The 12,282-nt window shown below is 46.0% G+C and overlaps 1 protein-coding gene across 2 annotated transcripts in view; it reads left to right on the forward strand.

Moving 5' to 3' along the window:
* The window catches only part of LOC149355890 (uncharacterized), a 123,603-nt gene that overhangs the window by 96,764 nt on the left and 14,557 nt on the right, over nt 1–12,282 (forward strand). For both annotated transcript variants that reach the window (XM_089584034.1, XM_089584035.1), the window contains exons 3-6: nt 3,843–3,921; nt 6,000–6,284; nt 10,961–11,083; nt 11,625–11,697. In XM_089584034.1, the coding sequence (XP_089440160.1) occupies nt 10,985–11,083; nt 11,625–11,697 (172 nt within the window). In that variant the 5' untranslated portion in view covers nt 3,843–3,921; nt 6,000–6,284; nt 10,961–10,984. The remainder of the gene's footprint in view (nt 1–3,842; nt 3,922–5,999; nt 6,285–10,960; nt 11,084–11,624; nt 11,698–12,282) is intronic.

The raw sequence follows: 12,282 nt of genomic DNA on the forward strand, positions 1-12,282 counted from the left end.
CATTTACTGCTGTACGCGCTCGCGACAACATAAGGGATCATGCCATTGTCTTTGGGTGCCCAAAGGAGAAGATTCCGCCGGCGTGGAAACCGCAATCTTTCATTGCTCTTTGCCTTACTAGTTCACGTTGGCATGGGCGCAAGATCTTCACGTGTTTAATGAGCTGCTACGGGTTGTATAAGATTCTTCAATTCAATTTTGCATAGCCACTTCTACAAAAGGTAGATGTCTCTTGTGACGCTTCCTACATGGCTCAAACTCATCTACGCAGTTCTAGTGCTTGCTACCAAAACAATGACTGCTCTCCCCTCAGCAGTAACTATAGTTCGAACATGGTTCTTATATACTCGGGAAATGCATCTAAACTATAATGTCTGTCAGTAATTTCACATCACCGCTCGAGAAAGGACTACAAAAGAAAAGCAGTGCAAGTGAATGAAAGCTAATAAGAATCAAGCTAGGGGTGACAGTTTTTGCTTCCCCTAAAAGTATCCTGCAAGTGAGTGCTGCTGTTGAACCACTCATACCAAGAAGGCAGCGAAGAAAAACCGTCTGGCGGACACCGTAGCCAAAAATATGATGAAAAGAGAACAGAAGGGTGGGGGGGGGGGGTAGAAAGGGGGTGTGGGTGGGTAGCACAGAGGAACTTTTCTTAAATAGGTCGAAGGCTGCCAGCATATGTTGGACACTGGACTGCTCACAGAACAGAAAAAAGTTGAGAATTATGCCCCCCCACCCCCCGCTCCTGCCCCCTATGTTCCCCAGTGTACAAAAAACCTTTCCTTTTAAGGTCAAGAAAAGGCTCCCGTCTGCATTATGTACATGCAACTCAGACTGTCCTGCCAGACAGGAATTATGTGCATCACAGACCACATACTGCAATGTAGGTATGTGCACATATTTATCATGCATACATGCTCTGGCTAGACGAAGCCAGTCTTACTCTTAAATATGTGCCCCAAAGTAAACCGAAGAGGCTGTTGTGAAGGGATTCATAACGGCCACTTACCTTTGGACCCTTTTCCACAGTTCAAATCTGTATATGGGGCACATTCCAGCCATTTTCTTTTGCGTGAGAAACTCGCTCTAGGTTTCCAAAAACACAGTCGATTTCCCACACTGCAAAAAGTATTCAGTTGCCACTTGCCTCCAATGTGTTCATGCATACTCATGGACACATTATTGTCAAGGCAAACTCATTATTGACCGTTAAAAACATGTCTAAGCATGTTAGCTGATCCCAAACTGGCACACATCGTCTCAGCAGCAAGCATGGAAACAAATGTGCGCAATATTGGTTTGGCGCATTCAAGATGCGTGATAAGTGACCACTTCCTTCGAGCATTGAGTTTTATGGGTTTAGGGGGTTTAACGTCCCAAAGCAACTCAGGCTGTGAGGGACACCGTAGTGGAGGGCTGCGGAAATTTCAACCACCTGGGGTTCTTTGACGTGCACTGACATCGCACAGTCCACGGGCCTCCTACAATTTCCCCTCTGTCGAAATACGACTGCCATGGCCGCGATCAAACCAGTGTCTTTCAGGTCAGCAGCCGAGCACCATAACCACTGAGCCACCGCGGCAGCTCTCCTTTGAGCATCAGAACTGAAAATTGGCCAAAGAGGCTTACAGAGCACCAAGCGGCTCACCACCACATCTCTGAGACCCAGGGGTGAGTGAACGTTAATGTGGGCATGACCGTAAGGGAATGGTTGTGAGCACGAGTATGTGAGTGTGAGTGGTCATAAGTGTGAGTGAGTGATTGTGAGTACAAGTGGACATAAGTGCATGTGAGTGAGTGGTTGTGAAAGAGAGTGGACATGAGTGTGAGTGCAAGTGAGTGGATGTGAGTCCGAGTTGCCGTGAGTGTGAGTGTGATTGAGCCACCCCTCACTGTGCTGAGGTATGGCATTACCAGAGGTGTAATCACCGTTTAAGGTTTTCACCTCCAAATATGAGGTTACTGGTCTTTCAGTTTTCCTTCCCATATATCGTTCACCACCAAGTTTTAATTGTGATATACTGCTGGTTTCAGGGTTGAACCAGTACCTAGGTCTTATGCCTGCTGAGGGCCAAATTGCGTAGAGGGTGCGTCAGCTGCTCTGAAACTTTCTCATATTACTTTTCAAAACATTTAGCAGGTTCGCAAGATATTGTGTGTCTGAAGTGCAGTGATCAAAGCAAAACTGTCAAGTTTTCGGATGAAAAGACAAAGTTAAGGACTGCTTAAAGAGAAAGTGGGTATATGATATAGCTGCAAATAAAGCATGAAGTGGACATAGTTCTCTTGTCCTTTCCTTTTTTGTGCTGTGAGCGCATCAACGGGTAATTCGTCCAGTTCCCAATCTACTGATCCTTAGTTCATTGACTTGGGTTGCAGACAGGTTGTTTGTTTGCTATTTGAGACCCTCTGTAAAATGTGGGGCACCTCTTGCTGGTAGAGGGTCACTTTTGCGCCTCAGGTGCCAGCTGGACTTTGGCAACTCACCCGTGCTCTTTTGAGCTGCGCCTTACCACAAAACAGGCTGCGTTGAAAGATTGTAGGATCTGTGCAGTTTACAATGTTTTTGCCTGCTTCAAGTTGTGACATGGTACTACTTAGACACTGGTATACGTAATGCTATCCCAAGTAGACAGAAATATTGGGCACAGCTAGGGCTCTTCATTCATGACCAGTCTTGGCAAGGTTGGCACGGGGTAAGTTGTTGAGTTTGGAGTGTAGCACCAGCATAGGGTCAATGTGAAAGGCAACAACAAGGTGTGGTTACTGCATGGGCAATTGTTCTCTTCCAATGGTTCCAATGCCCTTTCTACTTATCATATTAACAACGTGTCTCTCAAAACTGTGTCGTCTTATAAATATCTGGGTATTTACGTTTCTTGTAACCTGTCTTGGAAAACTCACATTGAATACATAGTAAATAATGCTGATCGCATGCTTGGGTATCTTCGCAGAAATTTGTCACGTTTGTTTAGCTCAATAAAGTTATTACTTTATAAAACAATGGTGCGTTCCAAGTTAGAATATGCTGCATCGGTCTGGAACACTGGCATCGACTGACTCATTACAGACTTGGAAGCAGTGCAGAGCTGTGCTTGCCGTTTTATTCTTTCTAATTGTCACCGAACAAGCACTGTATCCGCCATGAAATCAAGTTTGTCCCTACCACTTCTTTCGCACCGGAGATAAATAGCTTCATTGTGTCTTTTGCATAAAATTTACCATAACAGCTTTCTCAAATGTTACTATCAAGACCATGTTACATATCAGCATGCATTGATTGCTGTCATAAAGTTGGAATCCCATCTTGTCACACAAAATGTTTTCACGACTCATTTATGCCCTGAACTTGTGTCAGCTGGAATCTACTTCCCCATGATCGCACATCGCAGATATTTCTGATACTATTACATTTTTAATAATTATTAATGCTTCTCTCTGAGTGTATTTGTTTATTACTCTATAAAGCTTGCTTTTCACTGTTTATACGCTGTTTTAATGTACCTCCACTGCATTTCTGTCATTGCCTGCCTGTGTTTGCACGTATTCCTGGTTTATCTTGTTTTCTCTCCTCCTTGTTGTTGCTGTATATGCTGAGTTTTTATATGTATCCCACTGCCCTGTGTAATGCCTACAGGCCCTGAGGGTACAATAAATAATTAAGGGTGGTACATCTGTGTTCTTCAGTGCATACATAAGCAGGGGTCAGGGATTGCTCCTGGGCACATTTTGAAAGCCTGTGTGTGAGGCTGAACAGTTAGAAGTACTTGTGTTTAAGCTTTCATGCAAACTGGAGATCAGCTGGCACAAACTAGGTGATGGGCTTTTCTTTTTCTTCACAGCATACAGAAATGGCAGTCCTGAACAGCTCATCTGCCCCACTGACAGCCAGGGAAACATCTGCAGTCAACTACCATTTGAGTGAGTCACCCAAAGCATGCAATAATTGCGATCGTCGCTTGCTTGCACCAGTGTCATATTTGTATTTTAGATGAAGTGTTTTTGAATAGTTATGCTAGATGAGTTTCTTTTATGCTAGTGTACTTGTAACTGTATAAATATCCGAACGGTAAAGGTGATATGAAGTTGGAAGGAGAAAATGAATGATTGCCAAGATTTCGAAAACATACAGGAAAAGACAGAACAAACACATTTTGGTATCATTATTATGTGAGAGGTGGCCTGAGGGACTGCCGTACATGTGTCTTGGTGATATCACCGTCATCCCATTTATTGTATCATCAGTTGACTGAATGTGCAACCAACTGGGGTCAATCTGGATTTTGTTCACCATATTTTCTTTGTAGCCATTAAAAGCTTCTGGCCTGGCTGTGGTGTTGAAAAACATGGCAGAACATTTCAGAACAAAATTTCCCAGCATGGAAATGTTCCTGCTTGTTTGGTAGGCATTGTCTGCACGCCCTGACATTATAGATGTGATATTGACTCTACGCCACAAAGGTGATAGGAGGCATATAAATAAGTGAGGGAGACATGAAACTTAGTTTAAAGCTAATTCTCTTTATTTCCAAGGATGATGTTTTTTCATGGCACCCTGGCCACAACTAGCCAGCTGTCATGGCCAGCCTTGAAGCGTCAAAAAACGCCAAGTAGTTCGACAATTTTGACAACATTTTTCGAGAAGGTGGCTATTTTTATTTTAAACATACATGTCGAGCTTCATAAATCTGGTGGTAGCAGAAATTTGAAGAAATCTGAAGAATTTCTCCAGAATAAAACTGGCGATACCTTTCGCCGGTATTCTCCGGAAGCAGTGTTAGCATAGTTACAGTCTGCCTTTTGTAAGCATTTTAGAACTGTTGTATCGGTCGTGCTCATGTTCTGGTGAGTGAGTGTGTTGCACGGGACAGCTGCAGCTGGCTTTTATTCCAACGATGGATGTTGCCATTGGCTCCATGGCTCTCAAGAGCCTTTCATTTAAGCACTGTGTGGGCAGCCTACCACGGCTGTACAGATGTAACAAAAAGATTATGAAAAGTTCAGTAGTACAGGATATGATGATTAATTGAAAGAGAACATAATTAGGGTGCCTGAAGTTTCTGCCAACAAAGTCAGGATAGCTTTTTTTTTCTTTCTCCTCCTGTTCTGCAGTATTCAAGGGTAATAACTGGTTTTATTCACTTTCCTGAGAACCGCTGCAAGCAAGAGAGAGGACATCCTCCGGAAAACCTGCTTCCCTTAATCTACGAATTTGTATGCTGAAACGATCATTCCATGAATTCTCACACGACTTGTCTAATACAGAACTCAGGCAGGCAGCAGCAATGCTACCTTTGGTAAATTCTGAATAGAATTCAAGGAAGGATTTTCAGGTCTAAGAAGAAAGAACTCTCACTCAAGATCCTGCTTATAACGAAATGTGATATTCAGAAATTGTGCACATTCATATTCAGCTATATTTTGTTGGAGGTGAAAGACAATAATGTGTTCTGAGGTTTCAGTGTGTGTTACAAGAGCCCTAGGTGCTTTTCTTTATTTATTTCTTTTGTTCTTTCTTTATTCTTTAGTAGTGAACAGCAGGTGAACACACTTTATTTTTATTTGCTTTAAGTTCAGCTCCCTCTTGCATTCTGTTGTGCCAGTATTGTGCATCACCTGAGGCATCGCAAATGTCCATCTGGCTTTGTGGTAGCAGTATCATTTGTTTAAAGAAGTATGTTGAAAAGAAAGTGCCGCTTTTTTTTAATGACTGCTTAAATCTGTGTACAGTTGCAAAAGCAGTGATGTGTATGTTCAAGGTACTCTATACGCTATTTACTAGGCTTTGCCTACCGTTGTTATTGTGGAGCTGTGGCATATATATATACTAGTTAAAAGGTGACTCCAGGATTTTATTGACCTCCATGCATTTTGCTGAAATTTTTGCGGTGGGTTTTCCTTACTCTTCTGTCTTGTATGCAAGATTGCATAGCTTGGAAGCATTCTGTTTCAGTGGATTGGATTGTTGGATTGTTAAAACATTTATTTGGGGCCTGCAGTAGAACGTGTGCTCCGGACGGGGCCTACGTCGTCCTCTGGGTGCCGGCCGTGCGGCCTGGGTCCCCGCTCGCCGTTGCTGGCTCGCTGGGTCCCTGCCGGGCCAGCGCCTCGATGACCTGCTGGACGGCCCAAAGTTGTTCCTCTTGTTTGTCACTCCCTGTGGCTGCTTCCAGTCGTGGCGGGATCCTCCCAGACTTAGCTTCTTCCTGGTACTTGCTGCAATTCCACAGAATGTGTGCGAAGCCGGCCGTCTCCATTCGGCAGACTCAGCATTTGTCTGTCAGGTGCGTCTCGAGATACATTCTGTGCAACAGCGACGGGCTGGGGAGTGAGCCCGTCTGTAGCTGTCTCAATAAAACGGCTTGCTCTCGACTGAGCCCCGAGCAAGGGGGTGGAAGGGTTCTGCGAGCTAGGTGGAACGCCTTGGTTATTTCGTTGTATTCGGTCATTCGGTCCTTGGTGCTGAACCACAGCGGCCAGTCGACCGAGGCGTGGTCCGTTAGCATGCGCGCCTCGGCGTGTGCCATCTCGTGGTTAGCCGCGTAAATTAATTTTAAATTTTCCTGTGTCCTCCTCTCAAGCGGGATGATTTCTACGAGCAATCTTGCTTGTGTGATGTCACGGGCTGCACACCCACCAATATTCACTTTGCATTGATGGGAAAAATTTCTAGCATTTTTTTCCAGGGGAGGGAGGGGGGTCATTTAAGGCAAATAGTGATCGAGGCTGTCACTTGGAGCTGCCAGTTTAGGCAATCAGCGCATGCAACATATTTTGCAACAGTGTCAGTGACATCATGTGTTGGCCTGTTGCGATATCAAACTTTGGTCGAAACTCAGTTTCGTTTTTGGTCGCCTGGTTCTTGACGTCTTCCTGTGAAAGCACTACAAGTGCCATTAGGCTTGAAAATTTCGCTTAGTCAAGCCTCCAGCGTCTGCAGTGAGTTCAGCACGAGAACCACCCCCAGACGGGAGACAGGAGGGAAAATTTGTATTGATGGAGGTGGAGAGGTGGGCACATTGATGCCCCCAAGCAAGGGGAGAGTGCAGAGAGAAGGAAAGTGGCACCGAATGGTAGCGCACGTCGCGGCTGATCCAACGCAGCATGCCAAGTAGGGCAAAATGTGTGTAATGCAGGAAATGTAAAAACGTAAAAAAATATTAGCAAGCCATAAAGCCAGCTAAAGTAGAGCAAAGTGTAAATGTAGAAAATATAAAGCATAAAATCATTATAGAGCCCTGAAAAGCCACCAGAGTAAAGTGATATTAATTGGTGCAGCTATCAGGCAATGGGACGTGGCAAAAGGGAAAAGCGTCTTCTAAAAAGCACATTCTGTTTATGCAGTTCATCACTTTATCACATCAGGCCATCTGAGCATCTGTCAATTTTTTATTAATGTTTTCCTGCCTTTATTCTTTGAGAAACCATTTATTGGAACTAAGGCAGGGAGGTGTAAGAAATCCTTTAGAGTTTTGCCCTTTAAGCCTTCATGCCACCACCGTATATAGTAGTGGTGTAGAGTCCATAAATTTTGAAAACTAGCAATAGCTTAGTGACAGTGTTAAGCATTAAGCACATTGGCTGTTAAGAAAAAAGTCTCTAGCAGAACCAGGGCACAAACTTCCAGTTCTGGATTGAAGCTCTGAAAAGCAGTCACAGTAGCTGGTGCATAATTAGAATGCTTCTCTGGCATACAGTTTTGTAATGCTTAATCCGTTGAACCACCTTGGAATTTTATTTAGGCTGTGGCTAGAGTTCCGTCCAGAAGGAACTACAATTTGCGCTAAAGTTCCGTCCAGACGGAACTGCATGTAGCGATGGGGTTCCGTCCAGACGCAACTGTATCTGACACCATACAGTTCCGTCCAACATTATCTGCCACAAGAGTTATGTCAAGACGGAATTAAAGCTGGCGTTAGGGATTGGGAAACCAGTTTGCTTGCAGACTTTTGCATGTTTATTTAAAAAATGGCAATCCTGTTCCGCCTAATGTGTGACAAGATATTCTGCTGCATCATTTTATTTTCCAAGCAGTCAGTGAGAAATGGCAATAGAGCGAATTTTGGCTTGGGTTTGTTGGTGCGTTTGCATAATGCTTGTTGACCGTTTGTCTACGTCTTAGTTTTTTTCGCGCTACGTTATCTTGCAGCACAAACAGCGACACGGCTTCACATGAATTGGCGAAGAGTTTCTGCCCTCTGCTTCTAACAGTGTCATTTTCCAGATCCTGCATGCATGCACGGAAGTTATACCTTCGAGGATGTAACTAAACACAGTGCGCGGACCGATATTTTGGTGTCGTATACATGCGTAGAGAGAACATCTGGATACAGCCTTGTCAACTGGTTATTCCAGAGGCAAGGAAATGCTTCATGTGGGTAGAAATCGCCCATTTTGTATAGTATCGACAGTACGGACATTAGACAGCTTTAGTTTTACGTACGTAGAACCTTCACGCACATAGACGTGAGCAGTCTACGTAGCGTACGCTCGTGTCGCTTCGTACAATTTTAGCTACACGTACAGGACGCAAACTGCGTAGATCTGCCATGGAACCTAAAAAATGCACTAGCATGTTGTGCCGCGCCATCTAGTACACATTGTGGGGATTGAGCTTCTTGGGCTACCCGAGTGTGCGCCCGCTTCCGCCGTTTCGTTCGTTAGAGAGACCCCCATGGGGGTGTCCGCGAGCGGAATGCGGGCAGCCGCACTGCTTGTCGTCCCTTGCAAGGGAAGCTCTTCCGAGAACCGCAGTAAATCACCCTCCCTTCCGTTCTTCCCGCTGCGACCTCGCGTCCCCATTGGGTCACGCCGAGTGACAGTTGGGGGCGTTGTTTCGGCGAGAGGTCCCGAGCGGGAAATGGAACGGGGAGATCGCCACCGACTCGGGCAGCAGAAAGGTGCGTAGAATTTGGCTCCCGGGTGCCTCGGCCTTTGCCGAGGGCCCAAGAACGCGGGTGCTTAACGTGCGCATCTAGTATGTATGCTTGAGTCCAGGCCCGAACCTCCGGAGTCGTGTAGCCCGCCTGTGCGGCGCCGACGCGCTCCGGATTCGGGAGGGCCTGATTTGGCTGGTTCTCCGTCATCGCCGGCCATTGCCGGTGACGACGCGCGATGAGCCATCGATGTGCGACCTGCGTCGTCAAGATGTGCTACGCGTGTACCCAATCCTTCCTCGTGTTGCGTTGCGTGCGATTTAACCCTTTGGTTGGCCGCGCGGCATGCGATCGCCCTTAGCTGTGCTGTCCCGCGCGTATGTAGTCTTTGCGTTGCGCGCGCGGCTCCGTGGGCCCGCTTTCGGGTGCTGTGGCGGGGCTATGGGTTTCACCGAGGTCTGGGGATTAGTGCAGTGTTATGTAATGCAGCTTTCTGTGTAATAAACACTTGTGCTCGCAAATAACTGCGCCTTCCTTCCTTCGGAGCAAGAGCGCAGGCGCGTACCAAACGCTGGCAGTGCCCTCAGCTTGCTCTGGCCCGAACCCGCGATATGTGGGCGAAGTGCCACTTAATTAGCACATGGTCACTCCGGTGTTGACGATGCCACAACATAAAGAAAACTAATTTTGTTTAATCGAGCTGCTTGGAGCGGAGCCAGGCCAAGCCACAGTGCGGGCGCTAAATACTTTCCCCCTTTATTCTGACAAACGTTGAGCGATTTCATTCCACCGCACTGTATATTGCATGCTATCTTCAAAGGGATTGCATTCCTTCACGTCCCGCAGCATATTTAAATCATCATCGCTTTTCGAGAAGCGAAGGCGCGCTGGTGTCCCACTCATATCGACGACTTGTGCGTATGGAGCCAAAACGTGCACCGTTTTGCTTTTCCCGCTGACTGTGCCGAGGGACTCGCGATATCCCGCGAGGCTTTGAGCTTCGCGTGGTCTCGCGAGACCGTCGGCACACTCGTTGCTATGACGACCACAAACGCTTCTCCGTCAGGCTTAGGAGCTGCTGAAACGGATTTCTATGTGGAAAACAAAAGCTAGTTCTCACCTAAAACTTCATGCGAGAGCAAGAATGGACCAACTGAAGGCAAATACAGTGGTTTACAGCACGATACCACGCCGAGGGATTAGCGACGAAGCTGTTATCGTTGCGAAGCGGGCGGGCAGGGCGCCGCCATCTTGCCAATGCCACGTACGCAAGCAACGTGAAGACCGCAACGCAAAGATCCGAATCTCACGTACGTCCGTGCGACCCACGCAGACACTTCACGTTCTGCGCATGCGCACTGGTGACCCGTAAGTGCTCTACTTACGTGAAGCTTCTACGTACGTGAAACTAAAACTGTGTATTGTATGGACGGAACTCTTGCTGCAGTAAATATTCCGTCTGGACGGAACTGCAGCTGCAGCAAATGTTCCGTCTGGACGGAACGCTAGACACTCCGTTTTATTTATCAGCGGCTGGCAGCCTCCTGTGCAGCCTTAGGATGGGGTGGGTTTTGCAGAGAATTGGAATACATTGCCAACTTGCCCGACAGAAACATCACAGAATGTTCTATAGCCTTGTGAGTTTGTTGAATCAAGCTATGAGCAAATAGATGTTCATTTCCCTCTAGCAAGGCTTGTCCTGATGTGTGGTATATTAAGCTTAACTGCACATGGGCACTAGACAAATTTCATTTTGCTTGAATTTTACTGTGGCCTCACCCACTATGCATTTAATTGTGTAAGCATTGTGAGGTATGTAACCAGAGATAGTTTTTGCACTCATTGTTGTAATGTTTATGAACATTTCAAAACATCTGACAACAAGGGAAATGTTCTGCCAATATTCTGGTGACAGTTTTCAGCAGTAGTGTTGATCAGCCAGCTTCAGTGTCATAGAAATTCTCGAGACGTTGCTTATGTAGAGGCAGCTATGAGTATGTGGTTGGATTGTGTTACTCAGAGTGGAGGATTTGTCCACCAGTGTGCATCATGTGTGCCTCATGGTGCTGATATTTGCTTTTCAGGTGTGTGTGTGTGGCAGTGTCTTAATGAGACTTTCATGGTCAGTAATTCAAGACGATGACTTCATTCGTTCCAAGCTCATCTGCCAGTATGGTGTGGACCCACTTGACAGGGGGTATGTATGGGTATGTATTCTTATTAAAATTCTATTTTGGACTTGCTGACTGGACCGCTGCGCTGGTGCTTTGACCACAAGGCAGCTACAAAAGTTAGGTGTGCAGAAAAAGTGCATCCTTACACACCACATTAGGAAATGTCTCTCGGGGCTCTCCATTTTGGGTGTTAACTGCGGTATGATCTGCCAAGCGGCATCCACAGCTGAGCACCTTGGATAGTATTACATGTAAGGAAAACACAAAGGCATAAAGAAAGATGTGAAGAAAGTGCTCTCGTGGTGTTGGCTGTTAATACTTTTTTTTATGTGCCAATTTTTTTTTTTTCATGCCTGCCTTCTTTCATAGCTCTACACTTTATTTGGAGGTTTTTTTTTTTGAGGGGGAGGAGGGGGACCTCTGTGGGAGTATGTGCACAGTCCTGATTGATGGGTATTGGCTGTGCAGTGCATGTAAAGCAATGCTGAGTTGCTGTAGCTTGCCTCCAAGCATTGGGCTGGTTACTTGCACTTCCATTGTTTGTTTTGTCAGAGCATGCTCTCTTCCCTCACAGACATACAAGACTCTCAGTGACCTGACTGGAAAGGACGAGAAATGCGCCAGTTACTACCTGAAGAGCAGCAGTGGTGAGTGCTGCACCAAAAGGTGCGCTTTGATGTCTACATAGTAAGGGTAGTATAATTCATCTGCATTGAATCAGGTGGGTACTTTGCTTGACCCGAAAAGCCGTGAAGGTTGGGGACACCAGCACACATGAGTGTTTGGATGCCTGTGGTCATCATTGGCATGTAAATGTCTCGGACTTATAACAGTGCTCCTCTGTGTACAGAAGTCTACTGAAATGAAGTGGTTGAATTACCGTAGCATATCAGGGATATGTGACAATGGTTATTGCAAATTTATGGAGATGTGAACTTAGTCCAATTCCTGGGTAAAGTACCCAATGCACAACTTCATCCGCTGTGAGCGAGGAACACTGGAGTGTGTAGCAGGTATTTTCTGCTCTGGCTCGTGTAGGGTTGTCACAAGTGTATTAAGCACATTTCTTTCACATGCTGTCCTCAGTCAACACCCATGGGTTGAAGACTTCTGTGCTGATGGCACAGCAGATGATAGCTGCAGTGGTGTGATGCTCATGAAGGAAAACTAATCTCGTCACACATGTACGCAACGCCTTTGCCACATCTTGGAACTGCTCTCATAGAACTCGA

The sequence above is a fragment of the Amblyomma mixtum genome, chromosome 3, assembly GCF_055824585.1.
Source record: "Amblyomma mixtum isolate Tamu chromosome 3, ASM5582458v1, whole genome shotgun sequence".
NCBI lineage: Eukaryota > Metazoa > Arthropoda > Arachnida > Ixodida > Ixodidae > Amblyomma > Amblyomma mixtum.